A 24,456-nucleotide genomic window follows, 5' to 3' on the forward strand; every position below is an offset into this window, starting at 1 on the left:
ACACATAGCCAAGAACATATACCCAAGAACACATATCCAAGAACATACAGCCAGGAGCACATACCCAAGAATATATACTCAAGAACACATAACCAAGAACATATACCCAAGAACACATAGCCAAGAACACATACATACCCGAGAACACATAGCCAAGAACATATACCCAAGAACACATAGCCAAGAATACCAAACACCCAGTGTATTAGGAATAACTGCTCTCAGCTAGGTCTAGAGGAAGTGCCACCATACATTAGAAGGGGCTTGTAAGCTTTCACATGACCAGGGTCTTCAAACCAGCTGCCTGTTTTCAGAACGAGACAGACACAAGATGAGCTACAAAAATGGAAGTTGGGATTTTTAAATGGTGTATATTCTTTTGGGGAGGAACAGCATAGCCTTTGAATGGAAAAACTGAAGTTGATTTTAAAAGATCTCACCCCAAAATTTGATCTCTTATAAACATTAAAATCAGCATTTCTTCTGTAGGTTGTTTTTTTTTTTTTTTTTTTTTTTTGTTTTTTTAAATTATTAGAAGCTGTTTCATAAATGCCCACTAGAGTCAGGGTTAAATTATTATCTTACTTAACAACCTCAGAGCCCCTATGTTTCGTGTTTTCTTATGCAGCTCAAAGCTCCAGGGAGAGTAGTGTCTGTGGCACGTACCCAAGCAGGACAGAAAGTTCAGATAACTCAGGCATCGGCCTTTCTTCTGTTCTCAGCACAGCACATAACCCGATTGCTCTCTCAGCTGTGACCTGTTTGGCTCCCAAAATTAATTTTTCCAGTCAAACAGTCTTGTTTAGGGGTTTATACAGCCTAACTCAATGATGTAACTGATAATTTAATTTTGCAATAAATTTAATTTTGTAAGATATAGATTCCACACCCCCCCACCCCCAGCCATAAATGCGATAAACAAAAAAAGGAGTGTAAGACAGAAGAACACTGAGGCCCTTTTGAGTGGGCTATCCACTTGACAGTGGTTGTTGGAAAACTGGAGTGGGCGTAGCCGTCAGGCCCACAGACGTCGGTCCCTCTGCTGTTCATCTCCTGTTGCTTGATAGCTCAAGGGCAGTGGGCATGTGCCCGTATGCAGAGGAGGTATCTTTGGGCGACTTTGACCCCAATGAACAATAAATGCCTAATCATGCTGGGCTTTTATAGTCCTCACTTATCGATTCTGTAAACCATTTACTTCACACACACCATCGGTTACATTTGCCATGGGGATGAGGCCCAACGGGAGGACAGAGCAGTGAGCACCGGCCGGGGCTCATGGCCACTCAGCCTGGTGCTGGCGGGGGCGTGACTCTGGGCTTTTCTCCTAGAGTGACCATGGATTCTTTCAAAATTGTGGGTTCCCACGTCTAGGATTAGGGGCTTCCAATGAGGACTCAAAGGGTGTGGTTTTATGTTCAAACATGTGCCTAAGTGTTCCCCTTAGAAGATGGCCAGGAAGGTCTCCGGACGTTCGGGACAGTGTCGCTCCTGGGAACCCAACTCCTGGCAAATGTAACGCTTAGGGTGTCCTTACCGTATAGAGCCCATCGTGTGTGAGTGTAGTAGTAAGTGACGACGAAGCATCGATATGAATATTCACACTACCTATCCCTTAACTACTGCTAGTTAGGTGGTAGATAGCGAGTGTTAATATTAATGAGCGTGATATGTAGTATTATTATCAGCGTAAATAACGCAGTACGTTTATCTCTAAGTTCTCTGTAAGACTCTTAACCCCTGGCGGTTGCTGACTTGGCATTGCCATTCTTGTTGCGCAGACATCATGGAAGGAAAAGTCAGCAAGGGTGTTTACCTCAGAGAGGAGAAGGGAGTGACCCTTCTCTACTACGGCCAGTACAACACATCCTGCATCAGCAACCCGGCAAAGTGCGACCCCGACGGTGAGTGACGCGCCCTCGCCGCGGCGGCAGAGCGCGTGGACGTGTGGTGGGCGGGGGGGTGGGGGGGAGGGCCGGGGGTGCAGGCGCCTGGTTTTCTAACAAGAGACGTGTCCCGGAGACCAAGAGCTCGAACACGGTCTCACAGAGACGGGAGAGCAAACTATTTCATCTCGTAAAGAGAAAAGAGCCGCCAGAGAAGCAGATGCGGTGATGTCACATCGGAGACTTGGACGGGGCCGTGGTACTTGTGGGAAGTAAATTGGTGGTGTGGCTCGTACCACGTTATTTCTGACTCCGGGGTGTGGACGGCGAGCCTGGGCGGGGCGGGCTCTGTGAGCCTCGTTCCCTGGGTTTCTTTCTTTTGCCCCCGAGCCCCGGGGGCGGAGGGGGGCTGCAGGTGGTGCAGGCCCGTGGCGGGAACAGCGCCACAGACGAAACGCAGGTGGGCAGCAGAGAAGTGGAAATTGTGTGCCGTTTCCCCTTTGTCCTGTGAGAAGTGAGGCTCTGCAGTATCTGAGGTTCTGACAAAGAACGGGTGTCCGGGCCACACTGTGAACCCGGCTGGAAAGTTGTTGTCTGGCGTCCCAGCGTGCTTCACCCCTTCATGTCCTGATACCCCGGGCAGGGTGAGAGTTTTCATTCTGGGGGAGGAAGTAAGGAGTTTAAAGCAAGCCGTTCCGAAAGCGAAGGCCCTTTGGACATCCCACGTTCTTCTCAAAAACAACCTTGTGAGGAATTCGTCGTACACAATTTTGGGACAGAAGGACTGCAGTCCAAGAAAAACAAACAAAAGCTTAACAAGGCAAAAACATGTTGAGGGTGGGGGGGATACGTTTTGGATTTTACAGAACCCAGAATTTCGAGAAATGGCTTTGAGGCCCTAAACCACGGCCAGGTTTACAAACCCAGCGTTTGAGCCGTTCCAGAGTTCAGACAGCCCTATAAACACACCAGGCTTCTTTGTTTCTGTAAATGAAAACCAGCGTGGGCTCAGCGGCCACCACCTGGAGGGCCAGTGGGCAGGAGGGCTGGGAGGCTGGGAGGCTGGGGGGCCGGGGGGCCAGGAGACTAGGGGGCTGGGGGTGTAGGGGCCTGGGGGGGCCGGGGGGCAGGGGGCTGGGAGACTAGGGGGCTGGGGCCTGTAGGGAGCATCTCCAGGTCACCAGCTTCTCGGCTTCCCCGGCTCCTGGCGGGGACTTAGGTCATCCGGGATGGGGCCACGGGGGAGTCAGAGCTCTGAGGAAGTTTTACCTGAACTTAGAGACCCCAGACTTGAGGCTCTGGGCTGATCCAGTCTGTGGCTGTTTGGCTTGGCAGGTGTGGAGCTAAAAAATATTTAGCTTGCTGCCAATGTGGAAAAACAAAAATTTCACATAAATATATGGATTTCTAGTTTCTCTTAAGAAATCCCCCCAATGACTCTGGCTGGGCCACTGCACAGTGAGCCCCTTTGTCATGGACACTGTCCCCAGGGCCATCATGGGGAGAGCACGGGCTCTGGTCCCAGTTCTCTAAGTGTCTGCGGTGACCTCGGGCAACCACCTCACCTGAGCCCTTGTCTGTGCGACGGGTCAGTGACGGTCCCTCCTGAGGTTGCTGTGATGCCTAAAGAAGCCACTGCGTTCCTTGCTGCTGTGGCCCAGCTGTGAGAGGCCCCTGGCGGCAGCCCCCCTGTGGGCATTTGCAGACCCAGCTCCTCCCGCCTACCTGCCTGGAGAGTGGACCCTGTAGAGGGGCTCACCTACAGTAACCACCCACCGGGGCTGACTGCATGTCACAGCCACCAGACCTGTGCCATTACACGTGTGAGCACAGTTCCTCCTCAAAAACAGGTGAAGCAGATGGGCACAGGACGGCAGGGGTGAGGCAGACGGGCGCGGGATGGCAGGGGTGAGGCAGATAAGTGCGGGGTGGCAGGCACAGATGGGAGCTTTGGCTTCGTGTCCGGCTCTAAGGGCTCCTTGTGTTGTGTAGTCAAACCATCTCGGGGCCACTCTGTTGACCGTTTGGCCAGATATAAAACGAAGCCAGGACGCTTGACATCACCCTTGGCTCCTTGGGACGATGCTGGCGCCAGGCTTGGTGCAGATGCAGACGGAGGCTGGGCCCCCCTCATCCTGCCTCCCTCTGTCCACATCCAGCTTTGTGGCGACCGAGCTCACGCGTGACATCGGAGGACCGCTGTGCGCGCTCCTCTGCGTTATTTGCCCGGTGTTTGCTCGGGCCGGGTTCTCTGAGGCCTCTGGGAGCCTGTATTTCTCGGTTCCAGAAAAACCAGATGTGAGCAGGGAAGGTCCGCTCGGCGTTTTCCAAGTAAAAGTCCCTGCAGCACACGAAGTCTGTAGGATGATTTCGGGTGTCGCTGGGCAACTTAAAAAATGAAGGGTTATGGTTTTTATCTGAACTTCCTAGATGTTGTGTAGGATGAGTGAGGCTTCAGCAAGCAGGAAAAATGGGTTGACTTTTAGAACCGCGATCAGCGATGATAGTGATGGAGGAGGTGGTCAGATGTGAACCTCGTGAGTGACGAAGATGTGGGCACAGGAGATGCGGGGCCTTTCAGGACACCTCTGTCTCGGCCTCCTCCACGTGCTCGCTGTTTCTGTTCTTTGGTGGTGCTAGTGGGCTCAGACTTAAAACCCATTACATTTATAGTAAAAACTAACGTCAAAATAAACAGAGACATTCCCCACTCCCCATCCACCAGGTCAACTGTTTTCATATTTCTTCCAAATTCTCTTGGGGTCCCTATTCATGGTTTTGACTTTTAGAAAGAAAGAAAGAAAGAAAAAGGAAGGAAGGAAGGAAGGAAGGAAGAAATAGGACATTTTACGAGCAGAGTTGAAGTCTGAGCTTTCCAAAAAAGAGTAAACGTCCCAGTGGCTTAGCCACCGGCCCCTGTGTGCCCTCTGCCAGGCCACCCCCACCCCTTCCTGTGCCCACTCCTGCTCCTGCTGGACCCCATCTCCATCCGCTTTTCGGCCTTCTTGCACTTCTGTCAGCTCCCCGTGGGTCTCGCTTCTTGGCAGATGGTGCCTCCTGGGGAAGTTTTTCACAGGCACTGGGTGCAAACAGGGGAAGCTTTTGAGAGAAGAGGGCTATCTGGATGCCTGGCCATTCTTGAATGTTAACCGAAGGAATGTCTGTGTTCCTTGAGGGCGAGGTGTCTGACTTTCAACCCCCGCAGCCAGCAGGTGCACAAGTGGGAAACTCAGCGGAGGGAGGGATCTTCCCGGAATGTTCTAGCACCTTGTTTTATCTGCCCGTAGACCTTGAGGGCTCAGCTCAGGTGTTACTTCCGTGGAGACGAGCTCACACAGGTGAGTCCCTCTACCTGCGCTCCTGTGGCTCCCTGGACCTCTCCAGCACTGGCATGGCCGGTAACGGCCGGTTCATCGTCTGCCTCCCTGCTCGGCCACAAGCTCTATGAGGGCAGGGCCGTGTCTGTCTTGGTCAGCGCTGCATTTTCGGGGACGAAAACCAGCATGGTAGATGCTTACTGTGTGTCACTGAGCAGATATGTGCAGTTGGTCTTTCCGATGCTTTATTTCTTTGAATGCTTCTCATCAAGTGTTTGACTGGCTGCCACTTGAATATTGCCATGAAGGGCCCCTTGCTGCTCCCAGAGGAGCCTGTTCTGGTTTTGTACTCCTCTGACTTCTAGAAGTTGTTTCTGATCTTGGACTACATTCCACCTTGAGCAACGTCCACCTGTTACCTCTGATGCCAGTTCAACTCTGAATCAGCTCGGCTGCTCTCAGGAAAGACCGTCTTCCCATTTCACTCATCAGCTTTCCCTCCTCCCTGTAAACATGCCCCGTGCTTCCCTCCCGAGCATGAGAATGTTCTCTGCTTGTAAACACCGGGAAGGCCGTGGGAGCCTCGGAGCAGCAGCTGGAAACCCTCAGCACTCACACTTCCTCCTTCCCAGCCTTGAGGTGACTTCTCCGCCCTTTGCACGAGGTTACTAAATCCAAAAGGCTGCCAACAAAATGTTGAGAGACTTTCGGGATGGAGTTTCAGGAAAGAGATTTCCAGAGGGGTCTGCCGGATGCAGGCCGGGCGTGGATCCAGCCGCTGTCTTCTGCCGACGGTCTGGGGCTATGGGGACGTCGGAGTGTGTGGAGCGGCTGACCCTCAGAAGAGTATTCATCAGTACACTCGCTTCACAGATGGAGAAACCGAGGCCCAGAGGCAGGCAAGACTGGCCTAGAGCTGCACACTGATTTAGCGCGGTGAATCTCAAAGTAGCATTCACAGACCATGGGCAAGTCACTTGCAAAGATGGTGAAATACGGTTTTCGGGCTCCAGTCCAGGCCCTACGGAATCCAAATCTCCATGGACCAGGCCTGGGAACCTGCATTTTTAGCTGGGACCTCCAGGTGATTCTCATGGATCCTGTCCCCAAACTGGCCAGGGCTGACCATCCCATAAGTGTGTTTTGTTCAGTGGTGTTATGTTGGTCGTCTCGGTGTGTGTGTATATATATATATTTAAAGTTTATTTTGAGAGAGACAGAGACAGCACAAATGTTGGAGGGGCAGAGAGAGAGAGAGAGAGAGAGAGAGGGAGAGAGAATCCCAAGCCGACTCCAAACTGTCAGTGCAGAGCCTGATGGGGGACTTGAACTCCCAAACCCTGAGATCATGACCTGAGTCTAAGCCAAAAGTCAGACACTCAGGCCCCCTGGAGCTACCCAGGCACCCCTTGGTTTTTACATTTTAATGAGCTTTCTAAACTGTTTTTAGCCGAATATCCTAGCTCAGGAAGTTTGCAGAAACAGCCTCTGATGGTGCTTTAGATGTTCTTTTTTTTTAAAAAAAAATTAATGTCCAACTTGTATATGAGAACATTTCATTTAAAAAATCTGTACTTTGGACTTAAGAAATCGGAAAATCCAACAATATTCCCTGTGCGCCTGGTGGGAGTTGGCTGGAGTTGAGGGGTGGCCCCTGGGACAGGTCGCTCTCTCCTGACTTCCTCGGTCCCCAGCACTCTCTGCCGCATCCCTGAGACCGAAGGGACTTGGCGCTCGCCACCACGGCTTGTGCCGTTGCTCTCTGACAGCGGTAGCGACTGGGAAGTGGCGCAAGACAGTCCCACAGCGCCAGGGGTGTCGGGAAGACGCTTGAGAGAACCTTGTTTCCGGTGCGGGGGTTGAAGTGCGTATTTGATACGTAAAAGGCTTGCTCTGGGGAAGAGTGTGCGTGCGTGTTGGAAGAGGACAGTCAGGGATGCAGTCCTCCTGGCTAGATGGGCTTTTGGGTTCATGGGCTCTGTCGTTCACGCTGGAGTCTGAGACACCATCCCTAGGTGTCTCTGCTGTGTTTCTGGCTTCATTTCACGGATCACGTGTTCTCCTACCATTTTAAACTCAAACATGCCCGAAGGTGGAAAGCCTCCTGAGTCACCCGGTGTCTGTGGTCCAGATTCGCCAGCACTATGATCTTCAGCTCATTTTCGCTCCACATTTTGCTCTTTGTGATATCATCTCTCTCACCTCCTTTGGCTTTTACTTCTCGTGTTCTAATCACGGAGCTGGGAAAAAGTCTGAGGACATAGTATCAAAGCGGCAAGGCGGGATGGTGTCTACCCAGAGGACAAGTCCAGGGGAGGGCCATTTACTTTAACTGGTTTGGGTCGAATGATGCAATTATCTACGTTTCCAGGAATGCTGGAATGTTTGTCAAGACCAGTGGTTCTGAAGTTTGACTCACTTTTAAAACATTTGTAATTTTTACTCATATACAGGTACCACCTGAACTATTATCATACTTTGTGTTTTTCTTTATTTTTTTTTAAGTTTCTTTATTTATTTTGAGAGAGACAGAGACAGAGGCAGCACTAGTGGGGGAAGAGAAGAGACAGAATCCCAAGCAGGCTCCACAATGTCAGCACAGAGCCCGCTGTGGGGCTCGATCTCCTGAAACCATAAGATCATGACCTGAGCTGAAATCGAGTTGGAAGCTCAACTGACCGAGCTACCCAGGCACTCCTTAGTGTTTTTCTTTAAATGTCACTCACTTGGATTTAATTGAAAAAGAAACTATCTCCCTCCCAGGAACTGAAAACCAGTAACAGTAATTCCCATAAACGGGAGACACCTCATGACTGAGTCCTGCTTGGGCATCGTTGCCCGCCGGGGGCTCTACATCCGACATGTGGCGTTTCTTTGCTAAATGGGGATTAGCAATTGTTACTTACGCTCGGACGGATTTTCTCCTTGCCGCAGGCCAGAAGAGCCAAGGACAACTGAGAAGGCAGCAGCTTCTCGTGCTGTGATTCGAGTTGTGTAAAGGCGGGTCTTTGCGCTAAAATTCTCTTGGACAAAGTGTCCAAGGCCCTCGAGTGGTGGGATTACCAACTCTTAAGAATACAGGGGTCAAAAATGTCATTTTAAGCAGCACTCTGTTGGAATGTGGGGACAAAGATGACACTTCAGTGTCTTGTGGGATCAGAGTTTGGGACCGGAGGTGGGAGCCTTGCTGGGCTTGTGTCAGGCGAGCCAGAGAGCCCAACCCGCCCCAGAGAGTCTCTCCACCCCCGGCCCGTGCCCTGGGGAAGCTCCTGGCAGGTGTCCCCCTGTCGTGGACAGGAGAGGCTGTCAGAGCCCTGCTTGCTTGTGTCCTCTCCTGAGCACAGCGGCCGCTCTGTGGGAAAATCTGCTTAGGACCCAAGTAACGCCTTACTTGGGCAGGAGATGGGTGTGTGTGTGTGGGGGGGGGGTCTGTCTGCACACGCACACCAGGGAGACCACTCCCCAGGAGCTCCAGCTTCCAGAATGGAGGGAGACCCTCGAGGCCCCCAGTCTGTGTGCACCGAGATGTGTCTTACCCGAGACCACGGTTTAGCCCTCAGGTGGCGTTGATGGCACTGGATTTGGATGCCCTCAGTTTCCCATTCCAGAACGTTCTGCAGCCTGCCCTCTGGCTCAGGGTAATTGTTGTGCAGCTGTGCTCTTGGCTAGCTCCCAGGCTGACGGGGTGTGGACAGGTCGCTCTCTGCTGGTGTCACGGTCTCACAAGGGGCGTGGCCACCTCCACCTTGAACCGAGCACAGGAGTAAGCAGGACAGGATGGAGCGTCCGCTTGTCCCTCCGCACCTGCAGCGGCGGCTCCGTCATCCTCCCCAAACCTCTCCCCAGAGTGCGCGTCAGGAAGGAAGGAGGGATCCAGGCTCAGCTCCTTATGGGGGCCTCTGGGGGCACCATGGGGTCAGGAAGGGAGACCTCCCAGAGGCACACAGCAGAAGCTGCTGGACAATTAGGGACTGCAGCTGGGCATCGGCCAGTGTCCCTTCTGTTGTCCCCTGTGGGTCAGGTCAGGCAGAGGGCAGGTGGGGAAATTCGCCCTGGGTGCTGGCGGAGAGTGGCGAGGTCACGGGGCACAAACGGACGGGACGAGGGATATTGCGGGTGTCTTTGAAAATCACAGTTGGCCTCAGGCCGGGTCCAGGGGCTCAAGTCCTCTCCTCAGAAACAGGCGTCTCTCTCCGCTGACTCTCCCCAAGAAGGCACAGCAGTGTGACACAGGGTCAGCCCAGAGCGGATGCTGATGGGCGCGGCCTGGAGGGGGCCCAGGGTGTGCGGTCAGGGGGCCAGACTGGCTCTCCCGAGGAACACAGCCGTGCTGTTCCTGGGGGAGGCGGGTGGACGCCACGCTGGCCACACGGCCTGCAGGTCACTTTGTCCTGACTCGCTGCTCAGGTCCACTTTGAACCTGGGGCATGCAGGACACCGTGCCGAGTCCCCTGGCCTGGGAAGGGCTGTTCCTCTACCTGGAAGGACCCCATACCTCCCCTCCCCCAGCCAGCTGCCCTCCCGCCCACCATCAGAGGGGACAGTGTGTTCACCGAGACTTCCTCCTTGGCCCGGGGCGTTGTTGTGCACTGTTTTCTTGGAATTCCCGGTATCTGTTTTGTCTCCTTCAGTGAGTGAACGAGTGCTGTCTCTGGGGGAGGGCAGTGACTACAGGTGCAGCCTCCAGAGCTGTGCTGCCTGGTTCGAGTCCTGCCTGTCACTAGCTGTGCGGCCGCCCATGAGTCACTCAACCCCTCTGTGCTTTGATTTTCTTACCTATAAATTGGGGACACGAGTGACACCTACTTCATAGGGCTGTTGGGAGGGCTAACAGCTCACACGTGTACAAGTCTTGGGAGAGTCTTTGCTCCCAGGTAAATGCTGATGATACTACTTTTCTTTACAAAGTGTTTTCACATAGTAAGGAAATCGGTTTCTTGAACGTTAGATGCGTTATTTGTTATTTTCCCCCCTAGAATGCTATGTGTCTTTTGGCTTTGTTCTGGTAAATTATTTGCCTTGCAGGATTTTACATTTCTGCGCTTGGAAGTATCAGTCTTTCCTTATGGCACCCGGACGGTATTTTTCTTTTCTTTTTTCTGTGTCTTGTTGAGAAAGACCTTTTCTCATTGTATCCTTTTGGGTAGATGACGATATAATGCTCATAGGAAGTAAGTGTGGAAACAATGTGTCAATCACTGCACTTCTTTTCCCTTCAGATTGTCTCTTCTTCGTGTTAATGACCCAGGAGCGGGAAGCAGAGATCCTCAGGGCGCTGGGATTAGCGGCTCCTGGAAGCTGATGTTTAAATATAAAGATAGAAGCAATTATCGTGCGGGTTAAATTAGCCAAAATGAGACTTGCTCACGGGCACTGCCATCTGCCTTCCATCTACCCTTACCTAACGCCAAACCGACGTCTCCTTCTTCTTTTTCTTCCGGGACAGAAAGGCATTTGGCCAAAGCGGGACTGAATAGGAGGAATTTCTAAACACAGCAGTGTTTGGAAAAAATTAACTTCTATGAATCCTCTGGGATCTCGTTTCATAACAAGAATTTCACAATGTGTGTGCTAGCGTCCTCGTGAAGCGGGTTGTGTCTGAGAGCAGAGAGGCCAGGCGGGGAGGCGAGGTCTGTGCTGGGCTCTGCTGGCCACAGCACCTGGCGGATGGAAATGACGGGCCCCCCGCGCAGCAGCGGGTCAGGCAAGGGCCCTGGGGTCGCACTCTGCCCTCCAAGCTGCCTTCCATCCAAAGCCCCAGCCTCGTGGCCGACATGGCATGGCACCTCGGGCACTTTCTGCCCTCCTTGATAGCCCTGAGAGCACAGTCCCTGTGACCTGGGGTTCTACTCGCCCTCCTCAGAGGTCAGCAAAGGTCCAGGTCCCAGCCATCATTTTGAGGTTCCTCTTATATTTAAAAATTGGGGGAAATTCCAAACAAGGGTTATAAAATTATGCCATGTTTTAACATGTTTATGATAATCGTAATAGGGCTTTGAGCCCACAAAAGTATGATGCAGTATGACTGTCACAAGACAGCTGAACAACTCGTAACGTGTCAGTTCACAAGGCATTACAGTGAAGATGGTTGGTAATGGGATGCATGTTTATATTTGCTGAAAGATGTCTTCCTTTAATTCAGTGACTCTCAGGCTGTGTCCATAGTCTCATTTGAAGGCCCAAAGCCTAAATTTGGTGCCATTTGTATAAAAAGGCCCAGGACAAATGGCCCTCCGGCTCTGTCCTTCCACCGCCAAGTCCTTGGGCCTGTTTTGATCAACTCTGGGCTCCGTCCTCTCCTGCCCGGGCCAGGCTGAGAGGGATGAGGCCACTGGGATTACTTCCTGCTCTCGCACACAGTCCACGCAGGTCGTCAGCTTCGCACTCACACGTGTGCACCTGTTCTCTCCCTCCCTCCATCTGTCTGTCTGTCTCTCACACACATGCGCAGGTTACCCATATAACAAGGAACTCCTCACCCCCAACATCTGGACTTGTTTTCAGGTGAGACGCAGTGACCACTGAGCCAGCTCGTTCATAGTAGCATCTGAGCAAAGACCATGTCGTCCACGCGGTACAACGTGGGGCCAGCTCGGGACTTAGGAACCTGACTACCTGTGGGCTGGGGGTCTTGAAGGAAAGTTTAGCGGCCACGGCCTCCGTGGGCCCCACTCCGTTCCTCTGTTGGAAATAACAATCGTAGATGTCAAAACCCTTAAAAGTGGGCTTCCCCTTTTGACAAGAAATTCCCTCCTAGGAATTTCTCCTAAAGGCATATAATCTGAGGTGTGCCAGGTTTAGCTGGCAGTTCCGTTTGGAAAATAAAAAGCTGAAGGAGACCATGTGATACCAGTTTCGATGTAGCGCTGTGCAGAGAACGGGATGACGTGAGGCTGTATGGACACTGGAGGGATTTCGTGGACATACAGTAAGTTATGTGGTTTATAAGCCAGTGTGCGTGAGCTGGTTCCTTTCTTTGTAAAATATGCTTGTAGGGAAGGCTTTAGGAAGACTTACCAGGAAGACGCTTCTGGACTAAAAGGAAGAACAAGAACAGATTGTGGGGGCCCCTGGGTGGCTCAGTCGGTTGAGCGTCCGACTTTGGCTCAGGTCATGATCTCATGGTCTGTGAGTTCGAGCCCCGCGTCGGGCTCTGTGCTGACAGCTGGGAGCCTGGAGCCTGCTTTGGACTCTGTCTCCTCTGTCTGCCCCTCCTCACGTGTGCTCTGTTTCTCTGTCTCTCAAAAATAAATAAATGTAAAAAAAAAAAAAAAAGAAAAAGAAAAAGAAAAAAGAACAGATTGTGCAGGCTTTTATATTTGGGGGCTCTGGGGTCACAAGGCTGGAGCTTGGATCTAACCTTAATGATGGCTGGTGACCTTGGGCAAGCTGGCCCAGTGTCTTCGTTTCATAACGGGGGTGGTAACAGGGTTTTCACAATATTTAAGGAGAGAAGTCCCTGAAGACTCTTGGAAAAGTGTCTGGTACTTAGTAAGCTTTTGCTAAATACTGCCTATTGCTGTTATCAGAATTTTCTGAATTGAACATGCACTGTCTCTAGAATGAGGACAAAAGGGCTTTTCAAACACAAAGGAGCTGCTTCTGAGTTCCTTCTGCTGTCATTCCTGACCCAGCGCCTCTTCTTCCCTCAGGGGTCACGTTTTCTTTTTTCTGGAAGACGCACGGAGAGCAGTCCAGACCGAGCCCTTCGGCATACGGGGGACAGGTCATTTCTGAAGGGTTCAAGGTCTGCTCCAGTGGCGGCAAGGGCTCCGTGGAGCTGTACACGCGGGAGAACGCCAAGACGTGGGAGGCCACCTTCAGCCCGCCAGGTAAGGGACCCCTCGGCCTCTGCTTTAAGGGTTTGCCTGGGAAGATGCTGGAGAGCGCCTGGGCCCCTCCCACCCCAGCTGGGCCCTGCCTCCGTTGCCTGATGCCCCGTCTCAGCCTCTGCTTCCTGGGGGGAAGGTGCTGGCCTGACCTGCCTGAGGCCAAGGTCGGGGTGGGGCTGGGGGAGATGAAATGCGGTACCCTGCCTGGTGCTTAGCATGGCTCCTGCTCCATTTCCCCCTCCCTTCCCCCCTCCCCTCTTCCTCCTGCTTCTTTTTTTGCTCCCCCTCCTCCTCCCTATCATCCCTCGCCTCCTCCCCCTCCTTCTTTCTAGTGGTATAGACTCGGCAATGTTTATTTAGAGTATGATGTGAAGACTTTTTGGAAAAGTGGCTGAAGACTGGGGAGGAAGGGGGGTCTGGAAGACAGGAGTTGGAGCCGTGGTGGGGGTGCCCTGGGACACGTGGGGAGTAGCACGGTGGGCCCTGACGATGTGGGGGAGTTTGCAGGTGGGCGTTGCGGGCCAGTGTGGCTCGGTCTGGAGATTCCTGCTTTCTCTGTGCTCCGTGGGGTGATGTGGGGTCGTGCAGTGGGCACAAGTCAGGGGTGTGTGTGTGTGGGGGGGAAGCTTGGGGAGCAGAGGGTCTGAAGTGGACACTGGACAAGGTAGAGGTGACCAGGGCCCCAGAAGTGTTGGGGTGACATTGAGGGGGAGCCCAGTCCAGGCTGGGGACTAAGAGGGAACCACGGAGCTGGCCACGGGCTGGCAGAGTGAAGGCCTCTAGGAAAATGCATTTTCTGGCCCATGGAAAGGAGGCTGTATGTCTTAGTCGCTAAAAGACCTGGAACCAAACAGGTGTGTCCGAGCCCTCTCTGTGCCGGGCTACCTAGGGGAGTGGGGGAGCCGTGCTCACTCACTCACACCAAGCCTGAACGTTGTCTGCAGAAGAGTCTGGGAGGATCTCGCCTGCTTGCTTTCTCTGACCCCAGGCCAGGAGTCTCTGCCTCCCCTGCCCCCCCAGACGGAACTACCTGTACCTTGTTGCTGGCTCTTATCACCTTCTGCCCAAGGTCAGGTTCTTATGTAACAGCCTTATCCCCATGATCCTCGGGGCTGACACTGTATGGGGCACCTAGTAGGTTTCCTTGACATATTTTAAGGTAAAGTCTACTGAACTCTGTTTTTCCACCCAGGGAAATGGGGGAGAATTGTAAACATTTCTGCCTGGCAGTACACTCTATTTGTTCATTGAAGAAAGTTGTTATTCTTGCTTTAAATTCAAGGGCAATACACTTTGGACCCATTTAGGACCCAAGGGCTCTCCAGAGACTCAAGATTATAAAGTTGCACAGTCCTGAGCAACCTGAGCAAGAAAGTCCTAAGTAACTGCTGAGTGATTGAATATATATATATAATATATATATATATATATATATTTTTTTTAATTATTTTATTTTTCATCATGATACATGTACTCCTTAATCCCCATCACACATCTCCCCTCTGGTGACCATCAGTTTGTTCTCTAGGGTTAAAGAGTCTGTTTCCTGGACTGTTTCTCTTTTTTCCCCTTGCTTGTTTTGTTTCTTAAATTCCACATATGCATGAAATCATACGGTATCTGCCCTTCTCTTACTTATCAGAACACTCAATAGCTCCATCCGCGTCATTGCAAATGGCAAGATCTCATTCTTTCTTATGGCTGAATATATATACCACTTCTTTATCCATTCATCAGTGGGTGAATGCTTGGGCTGTTTCCATAATTTGGCTGTTGTAGATAGTATTTTTGTATTCTTTGGGTAAATAACCAGTAGTACAATTGCTGGGTTGTAGGGCGGTTCAAGTTTTAACTTTCGGAGTCTCCACACTGTTTTCCACAGTGGCTACACCAGTTTGCCTTCCCGCCAACAGTGCACGAGGGTTCCTTTTTCTCCACATCCTCACCGACACCTGTTGCTTCTTGTTTTTGAGTTTAGCCATTCTGACAGGTGTGAGGTGGTATCTCACTATGGTTTTGATCTGCATTTCCCTGATGAGTGATGTCGAGCATCTTCCCGTGTATCTGTTAGCCATCTGGATGTCTTCTTGGGAAAAGTGTCTATTCATGTCTACTGCTCACTTTTAAATTGGATAATTTGTTTTTTGGGTGTTGAGCTCTATCAGTTTGTTATAGACTTTGGATAATAACCCTTTATCAGATTCGTCATTTGCAAATATCTTCTTCCATTCCATCGGTTGTCTTTTAGTTTCGTTGGCTGTTTCCTTCGCTGTGCTGAAGGGTTTATTTTGATGAAGTCCCAACAGCTCATTGCTGGATGATTTAAGATGATGCCGGGCTCAAGATGATACATGTCCTTTAACGGGCTGCCTTATTCCTTCCAGAAGTAAGCCCATGAGATAACCCAACACTTGCAAAACAAAGCTGGGCCCTTCGTGGGGCAAGCTACCACCAATGTCTGGTGAACATTCTTCTTATTGGGTCACTGTGGTTCTCAGGCCAGAGAGAATGAGCCCAGAGGGTGGCCCTGACTACCATGATACCATCATGTTTATTGGTCTTACATGTACCATATCAGAGCAGAGGTGGATGCCAACTGCCCTGGGCTGAATCAGGCCCTCAGGTAGGTTTTATTGTCCAATGGGTTTTATTGACCTGCACTATGATGGCCCAGGCAGGACCAAAGAAAAAGAATTGTTTTTTTGAACAAGTTACCCCCATTAGCTATTATTTCCTTTTATTTTAAAATAGCAAAGGATCTAATTTAAAATAGCAAAGGGTCTCTCTGGACTGCTTCTGGAATTTTGGGGATGGGGACAATTTCTTCTCTGTGCTTCAAAGTACTGAGAAAAGTTAGATCTATATTATGAAGGACTCACCAAGATTAACAGTGACTAATCATCTCAAAAGGGATTTAACTCAGAAACGTGCTTCCCACATCAGCAGAACAGTGATCTTTGTTCTTTCCAGGTCCCTACTGGACTCATGTCTTGTTTACATGGAAATCCAAGGAGGGCCTGAAAGTCTATGTCAATGGGACCCTGAGCACCTCCGACCCAAGCGGCAAAGTGTCTCATGCCTACGGGGAGCCCAGCGTCAACCTCGTGATCGGGTCTGAGCGGGACCAGACCAAGCGTTATGAGGTCGGAGCTTTCGATGAGTTCATCATCTGGGAACGGGCCCTGACCCCGGACGAGATCGCGATGTACTTCACAGCTGCCGTTGGTCAGTGGGCACAGGGGTGGGGGGTGGGCTCGGGCCAGCTCTGCCCGTCTCTGGGAGGACAGGGCTCCTACCGTCCGCCTCCCTCACTAGCATTTCTCGCTCCGCACTCTCCTGAGGGGACCGTCTGAGCCTCAGGCTGAGAGGCATCCTAATGAACCTCATAAATATAGCCGTTTCTCTAGAACACCTGTTCCCCAGGATGGAGAAACTGGCACCTTAACGGAGACACACTGAGATGAATATCCTGCTGGTCGCCAGGGGGTTTTGAGGTGTATGTGATGGATGATTACAGACCCTTTGGGAACAGGCATTCCGGGTCCTTTAGTGCATCTGATCAACAAATGCTTACCAGGTGCTTCCTGCATGCCAGGCTCTGATGGGCCCTCAGGGACAGGTGGCCTGGGTTCAAACCTTCACTCAGCCACAATGAACTCTGGGACGTGGGAAGTCACTTTTTTGGCTGAGGTAAAATTCATGTAACATAAACTTGACCATTTTAAGGCATATGATCTGGTGGTACTTCCTATGTTCACCAGCCGTGCAACCATCCCCTCTGGTTTAAAAAGTCTAATCACCCCAAAAGTAAATCCAGCACCCGCTAGCTTTCACTCCCCATGTCCCCTCCCAGCCCTTGGCCACCGCTTAGCCAGTGTCTCTACAGATTTCCCTCTTCTGGGTCTTCCAACCACATGGAATCATGTAATATATGACTTCTTGTGTCTTAATCTTCCCAAATCACTGTGTTCTCCTTTGTAAATGGATGGAAACAGTACTACTCATGTCCCAGGGGTGGGGGGCTGTGGAGCCACAGTGTGACGGGTGTAAGGCATCAGCACAATGCCTGCACGTGGCAGGTTTTCACAACATTTTTGCTGATTTACGATTAATATTTACTTCCCCCATTCTATTTTCACTGTGAGAACAAGGGAACGCACTGGTCCTTGAACGTGAAATAATCTGCCAAAAAATGACAGTCACTCATAAACATTTGTTGGTTGGCCACTGCATGGACACCAGAGCAGCAGGGGCAGGTCGGGACCGGGAGGTGTAGGTGTTAATGCAAGGCCTGCCCCCTCTCAGGTTCTGACAGTGAGTCCCTCAGCTGTCAGGACCCTGTGATTATGTGACAGAAAACACAACTTGAGTGACTTACGCCAACAAGGGAAATTAAAAAAAAAAAACAAAAAAAACCTCCCACAATGGAAACAACAGGAGAAAATCCGCTTCAGGACCAGTTTGCTCTAGGTGCTCACATGTGTCACTGGGAATCTCTTTGTTTGACCCCGCTTCCTTCTGGTGGTGCCACTATGGCTGCCCTTCCCTCCAGGGTTCCGCCCCATGCTCGCAGAAGATGAACTTCTCTTTTCTGTCTCCTCCTGCAGCAGGACTGGCCAGGAGTCTCATTTGACCAGATGGATCCATGCGTGTCCCAGTTTCCAGGAGCTGAGAACTGCGGCTGGGGGTGTGGGATATGCTGACTGCCTTAGGCCTGGGTCACAGTCCACCCTTGACATGGCAGTAGGGTTGGCTTGTCCCAAATGCAGAGGAGAGGGGACTCCCCGCAGATGACTGGGGCTGCTGGCATGGCCGCTGTGTGTGCAGGAAGTCTGTGTCCACAGCGGCCTTTGACACTCATTCTTCACTAAGAAAGTGGAATTCATTCCTGTCACACAAGTGACAGAAGGACAAAATATAGGTCCTTTACAAGAAAGAAGGATATCAATCTTCTGCATTTTATAGCTTAAGATTCAGAGATTTGTCACCAAGACTAAAATGTCATCTGTATTTGTATTACTGAAAGCCTGAAACAAATCCTTCTTTCTCCATACATTACCATTTTAATAACACTGGGAAGACGTGTTGCTCTTTCTGCTTCTTGTGTCTGTACCAGCAAACCCTTGTCCCCAGGACATCCCAGGGCTCAGAAATGGGGTGATCGGCCCCACACATGGCACAGCCTTTCAGGTCACCTCACCCTCTGTGCCCCATGAAGGTGGTATCTGATTCTGGGGGGGGGGGCATTCAGGAGAGGTGTTGCATTAACACCTACATATCCCAAGAAGTGCACACATGCACCTTTGCTGAGCCAGAACTACACCCATCAGGCCCCCGTATGGCTTGGGGACTTGCTTTTGGCGACAGGTCACATGACATAAAACACGTATAGAGAAAATGATCTGGAAGTTCCTTAGACTGCTCCATGTGAGTCGGTCCATCAGAGCCAGGGTCATGCCAGCTGTGTGAAGACAGGCATCTGGGCGGAGGTCCAGCCTGCTCTCAGGCCAGGCCGGGGCCCTGCTGTGTCTGGTCTGTAGGAGGAGGCAAAACCTGGTCTTTGCATAAAGCCCCGTCTGCACACCAAGGGTGAGCCCAAAGCAGGCATTTCTCTGCATGACCGGCCCAGAGGGGGTGTCCCCTTCTAATCCATTAGCCAGAGCAGGCCAGATGCGGTGACTCTTCCTAATTCATACAAAGGCAGAGGGTTGATCATCCATCACCGGGTCAGCTTTGCTCCCAGTGCTACAATGGATGGCCACCCCTTCCACAGAAAATCAGAGGAAGTAGAAGGCTGCGTTCAGAGTCGTGTGATTTCCAAGTTACGTATTTTTTGAACACTGAAAACACACCCACACAATCTGATGCCCACAAAACAAGAGCCCCTTGGGACCTGGGACTCACAGAGGACACGAAAGATTCTCATTTCTTCTCGTAGCCTTCCAGGGTCATCGACGGCGATGGTGGGCAGGGTTGCCGGGTTAGTCCTTACCGTCCTGCACTTTACTTTGTGGACTCACACAAGTTACATGTGAATTGGATGGGACTCCTCTGTAACTACTTGGCATTTGAGGAACGAATGTCACTCTGACTTGGAGAACCTAGCGTTTGGGTCTCTAGTCCTCTGGGCAGAGTCTCCCCTTCGGCGTCTTGTCCCCCAGCTACTGGGCCCCACATAACCCGAGGGGCCGGTTACTACTGGAGCTAACTAGGGGCGGTGAGGTCATTTCCTTAGATCACTTCAAGCAACCTTGAGAGATTTTTCCGAAAATGAGGTAGAGCATCTAGTCTGTGTTCTTACCAGGAAATGCTAAGATTCGAAATAGCTGGTGGAGAAGAGGAAGAGAAGAGCAAATATGGCTTATCTTTGGTGTTAGATGTCTTCGTTATTTGTAATTAACCAAATGGAAAAGAATAACCAGAATCCTCAGGGTTGAAAGGACTCAGGAGGACAGTGTGCCCCACCACTTTGTCTGTCTTGCTTCTTCTGTCTGGGAGGGATGGTCTGTCTTGGCCCAGAGATTAGCAGCACTCTGTATTCCATCTCCAACTAGTCCAGGTGTAATTGAAGGCCGTTTCTTTTGGTTCTTTATTTATCTGAGATCGGTAAAAGCTTACATAAAATCATCTTTTTATGTGACGACTTGCGTGAAGCGTGTTCAAAAGCGATTTGAAATATAAATAGGAAAGTAATGTGACCTGGGAAAATCCATACCATCTACCCATTAAGCTAATTTATTAGCCCTGTATCTGTGCAACAGCATTCCCGCTCAGCATTCTCAGGCTGTCTTAGACGGGTCTGAAGCTGGAGAGTTTTGAATAAAGGCAGGCCTTTCTTAGGCTGGAAGAGTGACCACGGCTTAGTCCTTAATTCAGTGTTATTGTTTTTTTCCCCCCCAGGAAAGCATGCTTTGTTGTCTTCGACGCCACCAAGCTTCTTCATGACACCCCCAGCCAGCACTGTGGTGAGCATGCACACCGATCTCGGTCCCCTCTTGCTGAAAGCCTTTCGGCTTAGACTGTATATGCCAGGGCTGAATTCCATCAGACGGTCTGGCTCTCTCTTGTTGGCAGTGTAGTGTCTGGGGAGGAATCATCCCTGGAGGAGAAGCTAACTTTGGCACTAATTCTGGATGCTCAGCTGACTGAAGGGAAAGTCCTCTGCTTCTTGTGGCCTGTGGCCAGAGGGGTCGAAAGGAAGTAAACCAGACGCCCGGGGACACAAACACAGAGACCGTCTCCTGGGCAGGCGGCACAGCGAGCGGAGAGCAGGGGGCTGTGCGTGGATGCATGCCTTCTGTTTGCGCCCCTCGTCCCGTCGTCTGAGGAGAGATCGGTCCACTCAGAAACATCCCCCTCTGGAAGCAGTATTTGTGATCATGCTACTTACCTTACTCGGGAGCTTTAAGGGGACAGCGAGGGCGCAGACTCTTGCACCATTTGTGTGGGTGCAAATTCCAGTTGTTTCCCATGTGTTTCTGGGTCAGCCTCTCTGTGCTTAGTTTCAACTCTCAAACAGGTGCGTGTTGCTTGAGGTGGTCAGTACGTGTCAGAGAGTCACGGAAGCGCCTCATATGCGATCAGAGCGAGTGCCATCGTCACGGGGCTTCACGAGGCACGCGGCCTGGGGCACACGCTGAGCTTCTTGGACTTGCATCCCCAGCCCGAACTCACACCTCTGATTCCTTTTAGCTGCCCACCAACGCCTACCACCCTATCATAACCAACTTGACGGAGAAGAGAAAAAACCTCCAGAGTCCAGCAACGGTACTGAGTTACCTGCGAAACGTGTCCCTCAACTTACCCAGCAAGTCCCTCTCCCAGGAAACAGCGCTGAACCTCACCAAGGTAAAGCTATTTCTTTTCTGCGCCTGGCAGATCAGAGCAGGCCAACTGCCAGATCCAGGAGCACAGGCGTGTTTTGTTTGACCTGCACAGAGTCACAGAAAAGTCGTGAGCTTTTAGGTGAAAGTCTGGGTTACAGACTTCTCGTGAACAGCCGGGTGGGGTGGCCCCTCCAGCCAGCTCTGCCCAGCACGCTGGGGCCTCCCTCAGCTCAGACTCAGCTCTTCACCTCCTGTTCCCAGGTCCGCATCCACCTGGCGGCTGGCCATCTGGGTGTGCCACCCGGCCGCCTCCCTTGGCAACAGGTGAAGGGTGGGGTTGGGTCTCGGGCAGACGTAGCCCTGGTGTGCACACAGCGTGACCCCCCAGTGCCGAGACGTGCACGTCGGTGGGGATTGCCAAAGTTACCTAAAGTTAGGTGCCATTTATGGGATGGAATCAAGGTGCTTTTCACTCTGCAGGTCAAGGTGGGGGCCGATCCCTGGCTCTCGTGGCCTTAACTTGATCTCAGCACCAGGGCTCTCGGCCGAGTGGGTTTCCCTGGGGAGAGTGCAGTGTAAGGGTCCCGAGCAGGGTGCAGAGGGCTGACAGCAGGGTTGAATTTCCCTCCACGGCTGCTTGCCCAGTGCCCTTGGCCACGCTGCTCATTTACGATATGGGGGCGACAACAGGATACTCGGCTCGGGGGACCCAGGTGGGCTCGTGCGAGCGGAGAACAGAGTCTGGCACAGGTGAGCGCCCAGTTAGGGTTCTTCGTCCTCCCTGACCCGCTGGCTGCAGACGGACGTGGAGGAGCTCGGGACACCCGGGCGTCCTTAAAGGGGGGGAGGGGTGAGTGCTGACATCTTTGGCGCGCTGGGTTCCGGGGTCCTGGCCCCTGCCCCGTGTCCCCGGCCAGGCACCCACCTTCTGCCAGCCTCGGCTTCTCCGCCAGCGCGGAGAGGCCATTCCGCCTCATCCGCCTCCTCGCGGGAGTGGTTCTGGCCGCCGGGGACTAGCAGCAGCACGAAGGACGTACTTCCACACAGGGGCGAAGGAGTGCTCCACCTGGGCTCCAGTGCTTCGGTCTTCCCGCACGCCAGGGCTCTGGGCGACAGCGCAGTTCTCCACACACTCCGCCGCGTTCCCCACCGGCTGCCGGGATGGCGCCACACCCCACGCGTAGCCGACCGCCTCCGGGAGGGAGCCGGAAATGCTTTCCCAGGGTTCCCCGTTCGGACCTCCCTTCACAGCTCATTGGGCAGAACTCGGTCACATGACCACCACCCGGCCAGTCGCTGGCCAAGGGGAGCAGGCGGGGCGTGATGGCTCAGCCAATCATAAGGAGATGGAGGCGGGAGCAAGGTGCTGAACTTGCGCACTTCCAGGCCACCCCCCCCCCCCCACCTGCTCCAGGCGGGAGCCCTGGGGTGGAAGGAAGGATTCCCAGGGGGCGTTGGTACGCGGTGGGTGGGCGGTAGCCTCCAGGGTATGTTTGTGTTGGAATGTGGAATCCAATCAATGCAGGTTTCCACAGGTCATTTTGAAGCTTGGTGATTTCCTCTTTCCCTGCGCCTCCCTCTCTGGGCCTCCTGACAGGGTGGGAGATTGCAAACTCGGCCCTGGTCGACCCGACCGAGGGCGGAGTAGAGGCAGCGGTTCACCCGCAGGGGGTGGCCGCAGCCTCGGATCCGCCGGAGTTTCATCTGTAGGGCAGCCTCTTATTTTGCAAGGGAAGCCGCATGCCTGGATCCTTCAAGTGGAAAATAATCCAATTTTTAAGAAGTGGACAGCTAACGGACATTTGAAAGCAGTTATTTGCGGATTTGTGAGGCGGGTTCAGCCTGTGGGCTCTCGGTTTGGGACCGCTGGTGTGGGCCCCGGCGGAGAGACCTGCCTGGGCGTCCTGCAGAGGAATCCTGCAGATTTACTCCAAACCCCACCCATGTCTGATTGGGTGAGAAGTAAAAACCCTTGGCATCCATTATCCAGTTTTCCATGATGTCCTGGCTTCTCACTGGCTCGCACTGGGAGGGGGAAAATGAGGAGAAAGCATTTCCCATGCTGGGTGATAAGGACACCGTTACCGTATCTGGCTGTGGAGTACTTGAGCTGTGGCTAATTCAAATTGAGATGTGCCCTAAATGTAAAATATGGCCTGGATTGCTAAAACTTGGGACAAAGAAAAGAGTGTGAAATATTAAATTGATAATTTTTATGTTGAGCGCGTGTTGAAGTGCTGTGTTAGGTATATAGATATAGGACTAAGTAAGATATATTCTGAAAATTAATTTCGACTGTCGCCTTTTAACTTTTTAAAATATGGCTACTAGGAAACTTAAAGTTTGAAATGTGGCTCGCATTATACGTTTATTCCACCAAACTGCGCTAGAGTAGGAGTCGGCAAATTGTAGCCCGTGGGCCAAATATAGTCTGTTGCTTGTTTTGCTAATCAAGTTTTATTGGAACGTGCTCGTTCAGTTCTGTGTTGTCCGTGGCCGCATTTGCACTACAATGGGAGGGTTGAGTGTTTGTGACAAAATTATACTCAAAGCTTAACCGCTTTACTAGGTGGGCTTTAAAAAAAATAAAAGTGCCAACTCCTGTTCCAGATTATAAATTCTAAGATGCATGCTAAGCAGTGTCATTTTGTCTGCCTTTAGGCTTTCTTAAAAACCATGGGAGAGGTTCTTCAACTGCCCAGTTGGATTGATGTGTCAGAGGTAAGACAAAAAACATTTGAGCTTCAAAACGTACATACTTTGGGAACTGCCGCGTCTTCCCAGAAGTGGGATAATTGTGACCCAATTCACATCTCTAAGAGAAATGATGCATCCCTCCGTCCCTCAATCTGGGACATTAGAGCTCAGACCAGATATACAACTGATTTGAAGCGCCTTGTCTTCTGTATGGCTTAAGGGTTGTGTGTCAATAACATGCCACTGTCCTCCACACCGAGCGGGGAAGGGGTTGCAGTTCTCCATGAGGACTGCTTACTTGGTTGACGTTTATCATTTTTAAATGATAAATTTTTTACCGTCACTTTCTTCTCGAATGGCAATAAAAACATGTTTTACGCTTAAAGATCACTAGCTTATGTGAAAAAAAGTGGAACACGTGGCAATATGTACTTCGTGATAAGTGTAAGAACCAAAAAAGCTTCTCTTTTTCTTTGAACAGCAGATAGAGAATGGAATACTTTTTTTCTTTTTAAAAGTAATGTCATTGACTTTGCTGTTTGATAAAACAAGTTAATAAGCTGTAGAGAAGGTAGAAACTGCAGACGGTAAGAAATATATGAAAGAACAGTCACCTGAAGTCTTACGGCACACCGTGACCCCGAGCACTCTTGCATACGTCCCTTTCCATCTAGTTTACGTTTTGCTCTCGTGTATATATTCCACAAATACTCTGTATGCGTGATTTAACCTGGCTGTCCTTAACTATGTCCAGGGCAGTTTCCAGCAACAGTAGGTGTATCAGTCAGGCTAGGCGAGGCTGTGCTGCAGTAACAAAGAGGCCCCTGCATCTCAGTGGCAGAGCACAGGTGAAACTTTTCACTGATGCAAAGTGCGAAGTGGGTCTCAGGAGCCCTTT

At 51.5% G+C, this 24,456-nt stretch overlaps 1 protein-coding gene across 1 annotated transcript in view; it reads left to right on the forward strand.

The window, feature by feature from the left end:
* The window catches only part of ADGRD1 (adhesion G protein-coupled receptor D1), an 84,063-nt gene that overhangs the window by 13,483 nt on the left and 46,124 nt on the right, over positions 1 to 24,456 (forward strand). The window contains exons 4-9 of the mRNA XM_049620643.1: positions 1,782 to 1,904; positions 12,856 to 13,035; positions 16,006 to 16,260; positions 19,936 to 20,000; positions 20,728 to 20,883; positions 23,523 to 23,582. Of these exons, the coding sequence (XP_049476600.1) occupies positions 1,782 to 1,904; positions 12,856 to 13,035; positions 16,006 to 16,260; positions 19,936 to 20,000; positions 20,728 to 20,883; positions 23,523 to 23,582 (839 nt within the window). The remainder of the gene's footprint in view (positions 1 to 1,781; positions 1,905 to 12,855; positions 13,036 to 16,005; positions 16,261 to 19,935; positions 20,001 to 20,727; positions 20,884 to 23,522; positions 23,583 to 24,456) is intronic.

This window comes from Panthera uncia, assembly GCF_023721935.1.
Source record: "Panthera uncia isolate 11264 chromosome D3 unlocalized genomic scaffold, Puncia_PCG_1.0 HiC_scaffold_9, whole genome shotgun sequence".
Taxonomy (NCBI): domain Eukaryota; kingdom Metazoa; phylum Chordata; class Mammalia; order Carnivora; family Felidae; genus Panthera; species Panthera uncia.